This window comes from Vanacampus margaritifer, chromosome 4 (assembly GCF_051991255.1).
Source record: "Vanacampus margaritifer isolate UIUO_Vmar chromosome 4, RoL_Vmar_1.0, whole genome shotgun sequence".
Classification (NCBI taxonomy): domain Eukaryota; kingdom Metazoa; phylum Chordata; class Actinopteri; order Syngnathiformes; family Syngnathidae; genus Vanacampus; species Vanacampus margaritifer.
In genome coordinates this window covers 32253619-32270413 of record NC_135435.1, presented here as the reverse complement: position 1 = coordinate 32270413, position 16795 = coordinate 32253619, and the positions used below count along the sequence as shown (strand labels likewise).

The window sequence follows — 16795 nt, the reverse complement described above, 5'->3', positions numbered from 1 at the left end:
TACTGAAAACAAACTTTGTGAAAAAAGAAAAAGACTTTTTCATATATTTGATCTGTGAAAAGAAGAAATACAACCGCCGACTATTGCAAAAAAAAAAAAAAAAAACTTTCTTGGCACTGATTGCATAAATGCAACTGATATATTATTACAATATTTTAGATTTTTATTTACGATATATATTATTATTATATGATAATATATCATTTTGCCGGCATTCGTTCCCAGTGAGAATCGGACTTTGTCACCGATTTTGTTCCTAACTTTTATGGAGAGAATTTTCCGCTTTTGCGCTCAACGTCGCATCGTCTGCTTTTTGCGGACGATGCGACGCCGTCGCCGTCTTCAAGCCGCGATCGGCGACTCTCGCCGGTGTGAAGCGGTTGGGGAGCGGCACCTCCGAACCCGAGACGGCGGCCTCGGTCGGAAAAGGGTGGCGTGCCCTCTCCGGGTCGGGGGCGAGATCCCGCCCGCCCCACGTGGACGAACGAGCGCAGGATGAGAATCGGAGCAGCGTCTGCAGCGGTGCCGATTCGCTATCGAGCCCAAAAGGCAAAGCTGTGGATTTCGTTCCTCACGTGACGAGTCGCCGTTTGGGGTTTCGCGTTAAGCATTTTGACGACAAAAATGGTTTTTGTTGCCTTTAAAGCAACCGTCAGCAAAAGAAGCACAAATCATGAAATATTTTAAACAGTCGAATGTTCACAATTGAATTCCTGAACTGAAATTGAACGTCTCTTTTTTCAATTTGAGGTTTTTGATCGTTTTCAACTTTCGTGATCAACACAATCGAGATCAAAAAGGAAATATATTTCACTCTGATTGAGAAATTCCCGCCATTACATTTAGAATTGACATTTCAAACTGAACAAGCAAAATAAATCAAACTTTGGATTTTCAATGATTTTTTTCCGATGTTTCAATTTGGCGACTCGAACGAGCAAACTTTTTTGTCTCCTTCGCCGTCGACGGCAAATCGTTGGTGTGAAAAGTGAAGAAAATCGATTCGCCTTCCGATTTCCAAGCAAAAAACTTTAGTGATGTCAAGCGCACGCTTCATTTGCATATGAAGAATGTTGTTGACGGGATGAATATCGAAATGCTGCCGTCACGAGACGCTCGCATTTCATAAGTCAACAGAGAGAAAAAAGTTGCATCGCTAAAAAGCAAATAAAGCACAACTTAAGGAAGGACACGCCTTGCCCAAAGGCGCCGCGGTCAACTCGCTCACTCGCTGACTTTTGTGTTCTTAAGACGGACAAACATGAAAAGGGACACGCCCGCACGCCCCCCGACCCCCGACCCCCGACCCCCGCCTGATGGATGACTCGGCAACACAAACACACACAACGCCATGAAAGCGAAGGTCGACGCACACGCATGCAGATGTTGAAAGACATTTTCAAATAATTGCGCAGGCGGAAACGCGTCTTTTTGTACGAGACGAACCATAAATTTGTATCTTTTTTGAAAAAGAAAAAAAAAGTATTTGTGTATATATCAATTCCAGAAATTGGGTTAGTTTACTTTGTATAGATTTTATAAATATATATATCTAATTTTAACCGCCTGACGCCTTGAATAAAGAAAATAGATACATTTTGTTTTAATTCATTAACTGCCATTGACAGTTTTAAACGTCAAAATTATTTTTCTTTTTCTTCTTCTGGAGAGCTCAGTATTGTTCATTGTTCTCTGGAAGAAAAGAAAAAATATTTGGAATTATTTTTTATCAGTTGAACTTTTTTTTCTCTCATTTTGTTAAGAGTATGAAAATATAATAGAAGAAATATAACATTTGTGATTAATTCACTTTTGAAGTCATGCGATTAATCACAAATCAAAAATGGAAGCGCCTGACGCGATTCAAAAAAAAGATTATTAAAAATGAGCGGCAATTAGAAATTTGAATGGGAATTCATCGCATGACTGCGCGAGTTAACTCGCGATGAATAGAATCAAACAGCCACAGAACTTTATATTGATACTTAGATAATCATTTATTATAAGTTCTGAATTTTAGGCATGAGAGCAAATGACAGAAAAACGGAATCCATTGCACATTTATGTAGAATCGTGATGAACAATTAAAATAGACGTAAATAACTTGCAAATACTGAAATTGCAAACATTTTCTTTCACATCCGGCGGTTTGACATCTTCACTGCGTGTTGCTGCTATGCTCAGCAGCACCCGCGCGGCGTTTGCTCTTCTGCGCTTTGTCCAGGCCGTGCGTCTTCATGTGGCGCACCAACGCCGAACGGAAACTAAACTTGGACTTGCAGGCGCCGCACGAGAAGGCTTTTTTGCCGCCGTGCGCTGCCTGGTGTTCCGTCAGGTAAGCCTTCAGCGAGAAGCTTTTGCCGCACACGGAGCAGGGGAAGGGTTTCTCCCCCGAGTGCGTCCCGGTGTGCCTTCTCAGCGCCGAGCGGTCGGCGAAAGTCGCCGGGCAAAGGGAGCAGGGGAAGGGTTTCTCTCCGGTGTGCGTCCTGCCGTGCGTACTCAAGTGTTCCTTGAGGGAGAAGGTTTTGGCGCAGACGGAGCAGCTGAAGGGTTTCTCCCCGGTGTGCGTCTTGGCGTGGACGCTCAGGCTGACCTTGCGCGAGAAGCGTTGGCCGCACTGGCGGCACTCGTACGGTTTGTCGCCCGTGTGCCGCCTCATGTGCGCCGTCAGGTTGGACTTGTGAGAAAAGGTGCGGCCGCACGCCGAACACGCGAAGGGCTTCTCGCCCGTGTGGATTCTCACGTGCGACGTCAGATGCTCGTTGCGGGGGAAGGCCTTGCCGCAAAAGGAGCAGACGAAGGGTTTCTCCCCCGTGTGGCATCGCGCGTGGCGCTTCAAGTGACGCTTGTCGCCGAAGCATTTGTGGCACTCGCCGCATCGCAAGGCGGCCGTTTGGCTTCCCGCGCCGCCGCCGCCGCCGCCGCCTTTGACCTCCTCTTCATTTTCACTCTTCACAATCACGCCGACGACTTTGTGGGCGTGGCAGGGCGCCTCGGCTCGCCACTGCCGGACGTCTGCACGACACAAAGACAAACAAACACGCTTTGGAAAATGGCAAAAAGAAGCGAGCGGGCGGGAACGTCCTCGTCTTCCAAAAATGCTTTCAAACAAACAGGCTGGGTTTCCATCCACATTTCCAAAATACTTTCGATTGGATTCGATCCAGTTGACGATTTCATGCAGGACCAATTTTGGTTTGATATGGAAGACGTTCTCAGAAGTTGCAATGCTGTCAATAGTAGAAATATGAATATTTACATTCAAAATTTTATCCAATGCAGTTTCGCGAATCATGTATCTTTTATTGAACATGACCTGATCAAAACAATAAATGATCATTGAAATCGAAATTGAAAAAATATGACCATAATTAATAATTGTTCAAATATAAATATAATTAAAAAATATATTTTTTGTAAAATAAATTAACACATATTTTTAAATTAAATGATTACATTTATTTATTTATATGTTATTATTTTTATTACTATATATTTACGTATAATTATATGTTATATAAATATATTATACAGTATAGTATCTTATTTGAATTATATATCGCATATATATTTATTATTATTTCTTAATTAATTAAATTATTTATTTATTTATTAAATATGAATGTAATTAAAACATCTTCTTTTTTTTTTACATAAACATCTTTTTTTGTCAAACAAATGTCCCCGAAATATGGATTCGATATCGATACATCCATTTTTTAAAACCCAGCCCTGCAAACAAATCCTTCTTTGCAAATAAATGTGTTGGAATTCGAGGCGTCCCCATCACGTTGCTTTTGCATCCCAAACCGACTTGTTGCTTTCGAATCATACGCACCCGAGCCAAGGATCAGCATGCGAGCACGTCTGTCGGAATTTGAGCGGCGCCGTCACGTGCGACTCCTGCCAGAACATTTGTGTTTGGACCGCTGACACTGGCGAGCGAAGCGCTCGCCGCACCAAGTGCAGCCGAAGGGTTTCTCCCCGGCGTGCCGTCCTCGTGTGCGTCTTCAAGTTGCCCTTCTGCGAGAAGCGCTCGCCGCAAAGCGAGCAAGCGAAGGGTTCCTCGCCCGTGTGCGTCCTCGTGTGCGTCATCAGGTTGCCCTTCTGCGAGAAGCACTCGCGGCAAACGGCGCACGCGAAGGGTTTCTCCCCCGTGTGCGTCCGCGCGTGCCGGGCCAGCGCCGAGCTGTCCGCGAAGTCGGCCTCGCAAAGGGAGCAGCCGAAGGGTCTCTCTCCCGTGTGGGTCCTGCCGTGCGCTGTCAAATGTCCCTTAGCGGCGAAGCGCTTGCGGCAGGCCGGGCACGAGAAAGGCTTGTCGCCGGCGTGACCTCGCGTGTGCGCGGTCAAGTGTCCCCTCTCCGAGAAGCTTTTGCCGCAAAAGTGGCAGCCGTACGGTTTCCCCGCCGTGTGCACCCTCGTGTGTCTCCCGACTTGCGTTTTACGTTTGAACGTTTTGCCGCAAAACGATTTCTCGCCCGCGTGCCAGCGCGAGTAGCGCTTTAAATTTCTCCTCTTGCCAAACGTTTCGTCACACTGACAACATTTCAAGCTCACATCACCTTTCGGATGGTCGTCGCGGGCTTCAGGGTCATCGGGGTCGTCGGGAGAGCGCGACGCGGAAGTCGCCTCGCCGTCCGAGAGCGGCGCCAGGAGGCGCCCGGCTTTCCATCCTCCTCCCTCGTCGACTTCCTCGCTTTTCACCACCACTTCAAGTTTGCCGACATCCTCCCGACTGATGCTTTGCTCCTCCTCTTCCTCCTTCAGGGGGAGGGGCTCCGGCTGCTCCTCTTTGATGCCAGGGGGCTCTTCCTCTTTTAGGAGGGGCGCCCCAAACACGTCTAAAGACACAAGATGACAAACACGCAGTCAAAACAGTGATGTTTTCTTTTTCTTTTTTTTTTGCCGTACTGGAAAAAAGAAAGAAGTAATTGCACATCCACTACAGTAGGTGGCAGTGGTGCTCACATCGTCAGAGACGGCACCAAGAGTATGAACTCCTCTGCACTTAATAGACATTTTAATTTGAATGAATGAAACTTGAATGACTTGAATAATCAAATTCCTACAATTAATTACTATAAATTAATACTATTGATGTCGTGTCTTTGGAAGCTTGAGGACATTTTGGAGACAAACCTGAGGACGCATTTGAAGGCGAACTTGACTTCTCACGTGAAAACAGGAAGCAAGCATGTCAGCATTGCTGACAAATGGCCGAATGTCCAAAATACACAAATAAAAGGCGCAAAATAGGTTTTTCTTTTTCTTTGAGGAGCTGCCGATTGACCAATCAGAGCCGTTCACGGCAAAAGCCAAAAAGCGCGAGCAGCAGAGTTAACTTCCAGTTTCTCATGTCATGTGGCCCCTTTGCTAATCAAATGCCCACCGCTGCTCTACCAGGATGGTCCGTTTTCATTAAAACCTCTCTAAACGTACTAAAAGTCCTCGATCTGTGAAAACAAAGTCCAAATACGCTACAACAATAAATCCTCTTTGGAAACCAACCTGCTGTGTGCGAATCCATTCGAGGCTCGACAAGGAAAACGTCGGCGCTCCTTGTCCTCTTGTGCGCGATTTGCGAGCAAAGTTCCTCCCGGTGCTTTGAAATTACACCACTACAAACATTTTTGCACTTTGTGGCTCATTTTCGGCTCATTCCCACCCAATGACGACACGGCTTTAGCATGTGCGGCTAACAAGCTAAGCGTGCTGGAGAAGCTTGCAGCCAAACTGTGACAAACTGCGATGTTGTGTCTTAGTTCGATGTCAAGAAGTCGACTTTCACTGAGAAGCTGACGTGCAGCAAAACGATAACATTACATTTACGCAAATCGCATCTAACTTTCCGATAGCGTCCATAAATGCGGAAGTATTTCCGAGATCTGAGCCAATCAGCGACAGGCTACGGCAACGCCACTTGGACAAACAACACAGCGTGTGTTGAGAAGTGCGTAAACAGGGCAAATGTGGACCTCTAGCGGTCTATAGTGTAAGTTACTGCAAGAGGTCCGTAGAAATAAATATATATATATATATTTTTATAGTCAGAATAGGTTTATTGGTCTCAATATGACTGATGGTTAACAGGACTCCCCCACACAAATTCCACTTGTCTGACAAGTGAAATTGATTGTATTTTAATCGGAAATGTTGGTGCTGCACAACGTCTTCTTCTACAAGACTTAAAGCTGAAGTCTATCAGACTGTGGCTAGTAAAGTAATTGTAGAGGACGAGCTCTTAAACTTCCTTGTTGTAAAATCGAGGACTTTGAGCCAAGATGAAACCGTGTCTTGTTGGCGGTAAACATATTTGATTCCGAGTGGATTGAGACATCTAAGAAAGTTTTATTTGAATTGTGTCCAACAACGCAGCGTAATATATCGCACAAGGGAGCCCAAAAGGACGTTAATAACATCAAGAAAATTGAAAATTTTAAATGAATGTGGGGGAAATGTCCCGCGATATTTTCTGATTATATTGTGCAGCCCTAATGCACATTGGGATAAAAACCACACTTGTCACACTTGAAATATTTTATTTGATATGACAAGTAGAATACGTCTGATGACAATATGTTGGAGTCAACAATAACGTTGTACATGTGTCTGATGTTTTCCTTTTTGGGGAAGGAAAAAAAAAAGTCAGATGAAGCCGCCGCCGCTGCTCTCCCCGCCACATTTGTGTTTGTTGAGCTGATACTTGTAAGCAAACTTGTCCCCACACACGTGACAAGGGAACGGTTTCTCCCCCGTGTGCGTCCTCATGTGTCTCAACATGGTGGCTTGCAGCGTAAAGCGGGAGCTGCACACAGAGCAAGCAAAGGGTTTCTCTCCACTGTGCGTTTTCATGTGGTTGGCGATGGTGGACTGCAGCCGAAAGGTCATGTTGCACACGGAGCAGGAGAAGGGTTTCTCTCCCGTGTGTATCCTGGTGTGCTCGATCAAACTCATCATCCTGGAGAAGATTTTACCGCAGAAGGAGCAGGTGAAGTTCTCGCCGGTGTGCGTTCGCATGTGCGGAATCAACGACGACTGGAAGCGGAAGGTCATGTCGCACAGCGAGCACGCAAATGGTTTTTCTCCGGTGTGGATTCGCATGTGAGCTTTCAAATTGATGTTTTTCGCAAAGCCTTTGGTGCAGATTGAGCAGGTGAAAGGTTTCTCTCCGCTGTGTGTTTTTGCGTGTTCCTTCAAGTTGCTCTTTCTGGCGAAGCTTTGACCGCAAACGGCGCAAGCGAAGGATTTCTCCCCCGTGTGCGTTTGCGTGTGCTTGACCATCGTCGAGCGATCTCGGAAAGTCATGTCGCACGCCGGACACGGGAAAGGCTTCTCTCCGGTGTGTTTCCTCATGTGGATGGTCAGCGTGCTCTTTTGCGTGAAGCTTTTAGCGCACAGCAAGCAGCTGAATAGTTTTTCTCCCGTGTGACTTCTCATGTGCGTCTTCAGATCCGACTTGTAGGCAAACGTTTTGTCGCAGTGGGAACATTTCAAGCCGTCTGCGCCATTTCTCGAGTCGCCTGGAGCGTTTTCCACTTGCGCTTGCTCCGTTTGGGCGCTCCCCTCACTCTCGCCGTCTTCATCTTCACTTTTCACCACCACGCGAATCACCGGGAAGTCCCACGCGGCCGCCTGGTCGTCGTCCGCACCCGGCGGCCGCTCCCCCTGCTGGCTCACGTCCACTTCTTCATCTTCCTCTTTAATGTGGCGGGGCGTCGCCGGCTCTTCCTCTTCCTGGCGCTGAGCGCGGAGATGTTGTGGACTCAGCAGCAGCAGCTGGACATCTGCAGGACACGAGACGGTTGACACAAATTTCATGGAATCCGTGCAAAGCTCCAGGCTAACTTTTTTTTTTTTTTACTGGGAGTACAGTGGCTTCTAACCAGATATTTTAGTGGTAGAAGTAGAAAATGTAAATACACAATGCAAAAAAAACAAAAAACTTAAAATAACAGTTTGCATATCATACTAGCATGTAAATATTAGAACCAAAGTCACATTATTTTTGATTTTATGGATGTTACCTCTTCACAGGCTTACAACATCTATCCAATCCAAAATATTGCTATAATCGTTCCAATATTTCCGGACTGTGAAGTGGGCGTGTGTAAACATGTGCACATAAATTTGGGTGACAATCGTTGACAGCTTTGAGACTTGGAGCTTTTCCTGGACCTCTTTTGCAGGCCGGCTGCATTATCAAGCCACTGCCGCTCAAAATGTCTTTTTTTTTCTCTTTCTTTCTGGAAGGAAGAACGTGAAACCCGACGGTTAGGAGGGCTATCGCAATTCTGGCAATACTTGACGACGCCATCCGGTATTTTTAGAGCAAAATAGACCAAAATGAACAGTGGCACGTTACAGCACGCGTGACGTCACAGTGACAACGTGATTGGCCAAGATGCGGCTGCGCAGTATGTCATTATTTTACGACTTTATCCACCTTCAACTTTTTTTGTATCAGTGATATTTCAACTACTGTATTCATGTTTATACACACGCCTAATCCAATGAAGAAAATGGTTTTCACTCCCTGAATTTCACCCTCGAAACAGTTCTCAGATTTATGAAATCAAATGGATTATCTTTGTATTTAATCACGTTTCTAAACATCCACGTAATTTTTTTAAAACAAAGATCTCATTTTTTGGGTCAATTTTCTGATGTTTTGCCTTATCTTCTATGTAACAGATCAAAGCAAAGCAAAGTAATCTGATCATAATCAATTTATTCAATTTTATTTATTTTTGGAACTCTTCGATTTAAATACTGTTGTGCTTTCTGATAAAGGCTGGAAATCAAAACAGTTTTTTGTTAAATCAGATTCATCATTGGAAAAAAAAGCCATATGAATCAATTAGTTGACAACTTTAAAAATCTCGACCACTTTTGATCTCCAATGAGTGCAAACAAGCATTCGCACCCACACTACGGACTGTTTTTCCCATCTTCATTGAAGGTGACTTCTTTTTGGAAAGGGAGAGAGCAAAAGTAATTCCCGTGGGGAAATCAATGAAAGAAATTGCCACCGAGGGCTAAATTCCTCCCTTTTAAAAGTACTATGCAATGAGAAAAAGTGACGACGTTCGAGGATCGACGCAACCAACCTGCTGCGTGCGCGTTCATCGGGCACTGCTTCTCCTCTTTTGTTCCGCAAAGTTCCTCCTCGTGTTCTGTCGTCCTTCCTACAAACACGATTGCAGCCGCTCGCTCATTTTGGTGCACTTTTGCCATGCAAACGGCAACAACACTTGGCACTGGTGGCTAACAAGCTAATAGCTGCCTGGAGACGCTTCAAAGTGCACCGAGAAGAACTCGTAGCAAACTGTGATGTTTTGGCGACGTTAGATGGCAACAACGAGCATTTCATAAAATTGAAATTAGCAGCAAAGGAGGGGAATCGAACATTTAGACGCAAGATGTGTTCGAAACGACGTTTTACTGTTGTTGTTGTTGGCTGCTGTAAATCCGCACTGCGCATGTGCAACTGCCGCCATCTTGGACTATGCTACGGCGAGACATGAAGGTCAAAATAAATGACTACAAGTCTTTTGTATTTGTATGTCAAATACATAAGTGTAAAGACGTTCATTTGAAATAAAAAATCCACAATATTTATAACCCCTTGTGTTTATTCAACACTTTTGCATCCCATCTTGCTTTCAATTGAGATCAGAAAGTTATCTGTGAAAAATTAAGGAAGTCATCTTGTCATTTTTATACCAAAGTGAAAAAGGCAAAAACTCAAAACGCTCAAATTGTTCCTTTGACATTTTGACAAATAGGTCTCAAGCTATTGCATAACATACAGATATTTGTGAAATTGATTTCTGATGAAGAAAGTGTGTGAATTTAGTAGGATCAGGTTGTGGGAAATAAAATACTAGAATGGTTGAGGGTAAAAATAGCATCACTTGTTTTGTAAATACCAATACATCGAAAATCTGCAATATTGTTGCTCTTTTGATTTTGTTTGGGAAATTTCACAAAGCCAAATTTTGTTCGTTGGCTCGACGTTTGAAGGTATTTTTGATTGATATTGGTTATTACATTGAGGCTCTTCAAGTTGTAAACAAGAAGAACGTTTTTTGACTGTACAGCATTTTATTTATTTGAAGTCTGTCGATAAGTTGTCTCCAAGTGTTATTGTATAATTTTGTTGATGATGCAACACTAGCGTGCAACATTGCTCAATATATATATATATATATATAAAACTTTCACATCAGCACATTTTTTATCACGCGTGACGAAAATATTCCAGTTGAAGGACTTTTTTTGCCGTGATCTTCATACAATCGAGTTGTCCGAGAAGCTCAAATGCAAGTCATGTTTGTTTGGTTGCATTTTGCCAAACAAGCTTGAGTTGGCGCATGCTAGCTACTGACGGTCGTCGTTTTAGAAAGGAACACAAGTTTGAAGTCGCCAGCCGCTATTTGCAACGCTTTCAAATCAAATCCACTGGAGGAATTCTTCTCTCCACATTTTTTGACGGGAGCAAAATTCTCCCAGAGTTGAAATGTTGTTTTTTCCCACTTTGCAATCGCATTTGTCCATCTGGTGTTGCTGTAGCTTCTCCGACGCGCCGCATGTCATACGTCACTTCCGCTTGACCGGAGCGCTAGCTTAGTGTGATTTGAAATATAGGATTTCTGTCTTTTGGCCGCCTCTTTTCTTATTTATAAAGTGCAAGTTCTTGACCAGGGTCAGTGACAAAACATCGCAGTTGGTCGCAAACTTTCCTCGGTGTTCTTTGAAGCTTTTGCAGTTAGCTTGTTAGGCGGAAGTTAGCTGCACATGCTAAAGCGGTGTTGTTATCCATTGGTGTGAAATGTGAAGAAAATCGTCGTCGAGCGAACAACGGACGGCCGCCTCGCACCAGGACAAACTTTGGGGGACCAAAAGAAGAAGTCTGCAAGCTCACATGGACTCTCACACAGCAAGTTTGTACTCTCACACAATGTGTTAGTCGCTTGGCAATTTGTCCTTTAATTAAATGCATTCTGGCAAAAGGGTCCAATAAAAATATTTTTGTTGTTTTATCCTCTATTATCAAAACGGATCATAGTGGGCGTCTTTGTGAAATCCACTAATTGTACTTCCATTGAGTCCTCACTTTACGACTGAGTTCAGTTTTACGCGGCGGTGGAATAGAACAGCCTGAACAGGTAGTTTTGAAGAGTGGGAGTTTTGAGTTGGTGGCACGAAGGTCAGGACGGAGCGAGGAAGGGAGGAAGGGAGGAAGGGAGTTCCACAGCTTGGGAGCAAAGTCACTCAACGCTCTGCATCCAATAGTGGCGAGGCGAACATGGAGATGAAGTTGAAGGGCGGATGAGGAGCAGGAGGAACAACGTTAAGGAGGCGAGACAGGGTTGAGCAAGTGGATCAAGGTGGCAGATTGTGGGTTTGAGTTGAGAATAAGCTCAGATATTGAGTAGATGGATGGAAGAGTAAAGTTGGAGAACAGAGTTGTGGGGGCAGGATCAGCTGAGGCCGTGCGTGCATCAAGTCAGTCACATGTGGTGGCCCTGACACGATTTGTATGCGCTCAATAACAGTCGTCTTGTATTGTGCAGATGTTGGTGAAGAAGATGAGCGGCAGGAGTGGAGCTCCAGTTTGGAGGAGGAGAAGAAGAAGAAGCGCCCCAGCATTAAAGCAGAAGAGGAGGAAGTGAACATCGGTCCCGAGGCGGCCCAGTTGCCGGTGATTCACGTGATTGTCAAGGACGAAGATGACGAAGATGACGAAGATGACGAAGATGAAGCTCACTGGTCCCAAGGTGAGAACGTCCGAGCGGAGCCGGCGCAATCCGAGCCGCTATCGGACAGCGAGGACAAGTTAACGTTACGCCATGACGACGACAACTTGACCTGTTGTCAATGCGACGAAACCTTCCCCGATTCTGCCACTTTGCAAAGACACGCGCAAAGTCACGCGGGAGAGAAAAGCTTTGGTTGTCCATCTTGCGGCAAAGCCTTCGCCAGAAAGAGCAATTTGAAGCTCCACGTGAGGACGCACACGGGAGAAAAACCTTTCCCTTGCCCGCTGTGCGGCAAAAGATTCTCCGAAAAGGGAAATCTGATGAAACACGCCAGCACGCACACGGGAGAGAAACCGTTCACTTGCTCAGTTTGCGGGGAACGATTCTCCCGCAAAGGCAACTTGGCCACGCACGCGCACACTCACACGGGCGAGAAAACGTTCTCGTGCGCCGCCTGCGAGACGAGCTTCAGTCTGCGGTCGGCGCTTTTGAGACACATGAGGACGCACAGCGGAGAGAAACCCTTCCCCTGCTCCCTTTGCCAGCAACAATTCTCCCAGAAAGGACACCTGCTGAGACACATGAGGACGCACAGCGGAGAGAAACCCTACCCCTGCTCAATTTGCGGCAAACGATTCTCCCAAAAAGGCAGTTTGGTGACGCACAAGAGCACGCACGGCGTGGAGAAACCCTTTTTTTGCTCTGTTTGCACGCAGACTTTCTCCCAAAAGGGGAACTTGATGAAGCACGTCAGGAAACACACAGGAGAGAAACCCTTCGCTTGTCAACATTGTCAGCAGAAATTCACACACAAGTACCAGCTGAACAAGCACAAATGCGCTCCTGAGGCGAGAGGCCGGCAATGAAGCTGCAGCGGCCGCTTTTCCGCCACTTTGCATCTTCGCATCCATTTCCGGTTGTTTGATTGTGCGTCTTCTTCTCCTTTCTCCGATTGCTCAAACCTTTTCCCAGAGCTGCCAAAGCAGATCGTCCTTATTTGCTTTTGAAAATCACTCGACGCTAAATGGTTACACCCGGAACAAGGATTGTCCCGGAACAATGAATGGCATTCAAATTTGACGTTGCAACGCAGTAGAGTGAAATGTTCAAATCACAAAAATGTCAGCTTCATTTTGGTCGACAGGTAAGCTTTATTTATTTATTTGTTGTATGTAAATCTTATTTATTGATTGGTATAGTTTTATAAGTGAAATGCTAAAGTGCAGTCCACATGTTTGCACATCTTTGTTTCATGAAACATGAAAAGTTGAAGTGATAAAGTGATAAAATTGTTGTTGTTCTGATTTACTGCAAGTTTTCAAATCAGACCAATATTAAATAAAACTGTCTTTTGTATGAATTCATGGTTCAACTGCCTTTATTTGAGCATCACGATGACCAAATGTGATCATTTTGAAAAACATATTTGAGAGTTTATTGCTCAAAGAAGGAGTCAAAAGTGCAAATAAACAAAGTCATTGCTAAGTGAGCCTCGCGTCTGCGATGCAAATTTGCATGTCTGAAGTTCCCGACGAACCGATTTGTGTCCAAATCGGTGACCAATTTGCCGATCAACGTCTCGTAGCCTAACTGACTTGCGCTGCTGCAACCTCGCGAGGATCCGTCGACCCAATGGGGAGAAACATCTGCTCCATTTCCCCGACTCTGTGGTTAAGGTCAGAGGTCGCTTCCTCACACACCAAATGACGGATGATGAAGACTTTTTATGCCGATTCCAAAATTGCAGTCCGTTTTTTGTTGTTTTGGTTTCACACGGTTCAGCTTCCAGATAAGCACAATTCCACCGATGAGCTGCAGAAAGATGAGCCGATTCCGATTGGACTCAATTTTGCAGTTGCATTTGAGAGGTCGGTGCGAGCCAGACCTGCCGACATGAAGCGACATCAGCACAATTGACGCTAAGTAGATGAATGCCGGCTCAACTTTCAATCTTGGGACCGCCATAAGCAGACCCTTCAAAATTCCACTTTTATGCTATTTTTTTAGACTCTGATTTATTGTCATAACATCTCAGATGTTGTCAGCAAACACATTTCAAAAGCTTCACTTTTTAAAACTTTGTGTTTTATATAAATACATAAACATTGTAGATTTCTTAAGAAAACGGGGATCCTATAGCTTAATAGAGAAAAACTTGAAAAACGTCCATCGTCCATCACCTCCTTGCTTCCATATTAATGAGAGCACTTCATTTGTGTTTGTGAGTAAAAAAATTTATATGAGAGCATTCTAAGACGTTTGTCATCACTGAAAGGAATTTCACAGTCGGACTGACCGTGAGTGCACTTTGACCCCAGTGTGACATCACAGTCTCCCCGTCAGGGGCTGGACGACGTTGCGCTCTTGTCGCCGGCACACGAGTGTTTGTTGAGCTGATACTTGTGAGCGAATGCGCGCTCGCACGTGCGGCATCGGAACACCTTCTCCCCCGTGTGTCTTCTCAAGTGCGTCATCAAGCTGACTTTCTGGGAGAAGGTTTTCCCGCAGAAGGAGCAGGCAAACGGTCTCTCTCCGGTGTGCGTCCTGACGTGCTGCACGAGCGCCGAGCGGACGGTGAAGCTGGCGCCGCACGCCGAACACGAGAAGGGTTTCTCGCCGGTGTGGATGCGGGTGTGCGTCAGCAGGTTTCCCTTCATGGAGAAGCTTTTGGCGCAGAAGGGGCAGCTGAAGGGTTTTTCTCCGGTGTGCGTGCGGGCGTGCCGCATCAGGATTCCCTTCTGAGAGAAGCGCTTGCCGCACGCCGAGCAGCCGAATAGTTTTTCTCCGCTGTGGCAGCCCATGTGTCGCTTCAGGTTGCTCTTGCTGCCGAACGCTTTGTGGCACTGGCGGCACTTGAACGCTTGGCGGCTCCTCGTGCCTCCTTTCGACGCGTCTTCGTCTCGAGAGCGCGAAGACGGCGGCGACGAGTCTGAGAGCGGCGCCGAGAGCTTCTCCTCGCCTCCATCGTCGTCATCGTCGTCATCGTCGTCATCGTCGTCATCGTCGTCATCGTCGCCGTCATCGTCGTCATCGTCGTCGTCCGTTTCCTGACTGATGCTGCGTTCCTCCTCTTCCTCTTTGACGCGGGAGGCCTCGGCTTCCTCCGCTTCCTGTTTGACGCGGGGGTGCGTTTCCTGTTGAATGTGGAGGGAAGACGGCGCCTCATCTTTAACACGGGGGTGCTCCCGAGCTTCGCACTTCACCCCCGAGATCATCCGCTCCCCCTGCTGGCCGTCTGCCAGACACGAGACAAACGCACGAGGACGACATCATCAATGAGTGCAGGCCGGTCCGAAATTTGATTTCTTACTTCAATACGATGCATGCAATGGTCATATTTTGAACTCATTTGCCGCTGTCAGCGTTTCTATTGCTCAAGTGGAATTCAGATTGCTCAAGTGTCTTTTTCATCAGGCAGGCGTGCAAGAATTCAAGCTTCTACGGAACTGTAATCGGGAAGAAAATCGGGGGTGAATCTCACGTGTCACTTTGTGGAAACGTTACAGGAACAAACTTTTTCTTTCTTTTTTTTTTTATCTTTTTATCTAAAAATTAAAATGAATTGTATTCAAAATGTCCACAACACTCAGATTTTTTTTAAATATATCACATGTTCATATTTTTTATATAATATTTACAATATTTTTCCCAGTTTATTATTATTATTTTTTGCAATTATTTTCATTATATTTTTGTATTATTTAATGAAACTTATTTTTGTAACTATATTGTTAGGACTGAATTTGTAGATATTTAAAATATTAGTTTTGACATACACATTCATTGATTAAGATTGAAGTACACTATTGTGTTTTTGCCCTAATTTTTATTTTTCATCTTATTCTTTCTAACTGTATAATTCCTAATGCTTACAGTTTTTTCCCCAAAAGAAAAAATATATATAATTGTGCTTTTTATTTTATTTTGCTACTTTGTGGTATTTGGTGATTTGAGACCTTCAGTGGCCTTTGTTGCCCTCTCTCATAGATTTGGAAATAAAAATGTGTCGAATCTGTTGCTTTCTTGTTTTTCAGCATGCACGTTCATTTCATCAATCTTCCCCATCCTGCTGTTTTGTTGCGCTTGCATTACTGGATCGATATTTGCTGCTCTCCATTCTGGCTCAAACGTTGTTACACTGTCTTCATTTGTATTTATATAGTATTGTTATTATTCTGACGTGAATCAGATCGAGAAAGAAAAAAAGAAACCTCGGTCTCAACGTGCTCCCTGTTTGGTTCATCAAGGTTTAGATTGATTAATTGATGGGTAAAGTAATCAGAGGACCGACCTGCTTCGTGTGAGTCCATTGAAGTGTCCAGTCGTCGTCGTCGAATTCCTTCTTCTCGTTCTGGGCTTTTTTTTAGGCCACTATTACCATTTTTTGTTTCACTTTTCTCCCCAAGTTTGTCCACTTGTCCGCTTAGCGTGTTGCAACGACACTTTTATTAGGAAGCTAACGAGCTAAGCTAACTAGAGACGCTTTGATGCGCGCTAAGAAGGGACTGGTTAAACTTTTTCATGTATACAGCACCTTAAACTGCATAATAAAAATCCCTACTTTCGATTTGAAAGGCTTTTTTTAGGGCTAGCAAGCCTCCGCTTTGCGAATCACTTCCGCCTTTTATTCTTCTTCGATGGAAGTTGGTGACAACCTGCATCCGTAGCGGCACAATGCTGCCATCAAGTGGACAAATGTTGACAACTACAACAGTACGTCATAAAACCCAACCAATATCGTTATTGCAACTTTTTTTTTTTTTTAATAATATATATTATGTTTTTTATTCGTTTATGACAACTACAAATAAAATTTAACAAAATAATCAAGCCAGTCTGTGGACTGATCACCAGTAATGTCAGGGCAGTTGACCAGTTACCATAGAGACAAAAAGCTTTCCAACGTTTCAATAGTTTGCATTTTCTCACAATATATTTGTAGTTTTCTGTATTTTTTCCTTAAAAAATGTTTTCCTAATATCTTTGTTGTTCTTTTTATCATTTTTTCCCATAATAGTTTTATGTTTATTTGT

The 16795-nt window shown here is 44.6% G+C and overlaps 4 protein-coding genes across 7 annotated transcripts in view; 1 reads left to right on the top strand and 3 right to left on the bottom strand.

Annotated features, from left to right (window-relative positions):
* Positions 1–4704, bottom strand: part of LOC144050176 (mucin-5AC-like) — a 30179-nt gene extending 25475 nt beyond the window's left edge. For all 4 annotated transcript variants that reach the window (XR_013293800.1, XM_077563224.1, XM_077563226.1 and 1 more), the window contains exon 1: positions 4563–4704. The gene's annotated coding sequence lies outside the window, so the exon portion shown is untranslated. The remainder of the gene's footprint in view (positions 1–4562) is intronic.
* Positions 1343–5897, bottom strand: LOC144050906 (uncharacterized). The gene is made up of 3 exons (XM_077564587.1): positions 5509–5897; positions 3839–4841; positions 1343–3359 (listed from the first exon to the last, which is right to left on the bottom strand). The coding sequence occupies exons 1-3, from the start codon at positions 5525–5527 to the stop codon at positions 2159–2161; spliced, it is 2223 nt and encodes a 740-aa protein (XP_077420713.1). The 5' UTR covers positions 5528–5897; the 3' UTR covers positions 1343–2158.
* A 622-nt stretch (positions 5898–6519) lies between these two features.
* On the bottom strand, positions 6520–16421 carry LOC144050905 (uncharacterized). The gene is made up of 7 exons (XM_077564586.1): positions 16054–16421; positions 14103–14997; positions 12188–12331; positions 11983–12079; positions 11678–11818; positions 9108–9264; positions 6520–7784 (listed from the first exon to the last, which is right to left on the bottom strand). Exons 1-7 carry the CDS (start codon positions 16070–16072, stop codon positions 6646–6648), a joined length of 2592 nt encoding a protein of 863 aa, XP_077420712.1. The 5' UTR covers positions 16073–16421; the 3' UTR covers positions 6520–6645.
* On the top strand, positions 10563–14343 carry LOC144050218 (uncharacterized). Its single transcript, XM_077563294.1, has 2 exons — positions 10563–10943; positions 11577–14343. Exons 1-2 carry the CDS (start codon positions 10925–10927, stop codon positions 12626–12628), a joined length of 1071 nt encoding a protein of 356 aa, XP_077419420.1. The 5' UTR covers positions 10563–10924; the 3' UTR covers positions 12629–14343.
* Positions 16422–16795: the final 374 nt, after the last annotated feature.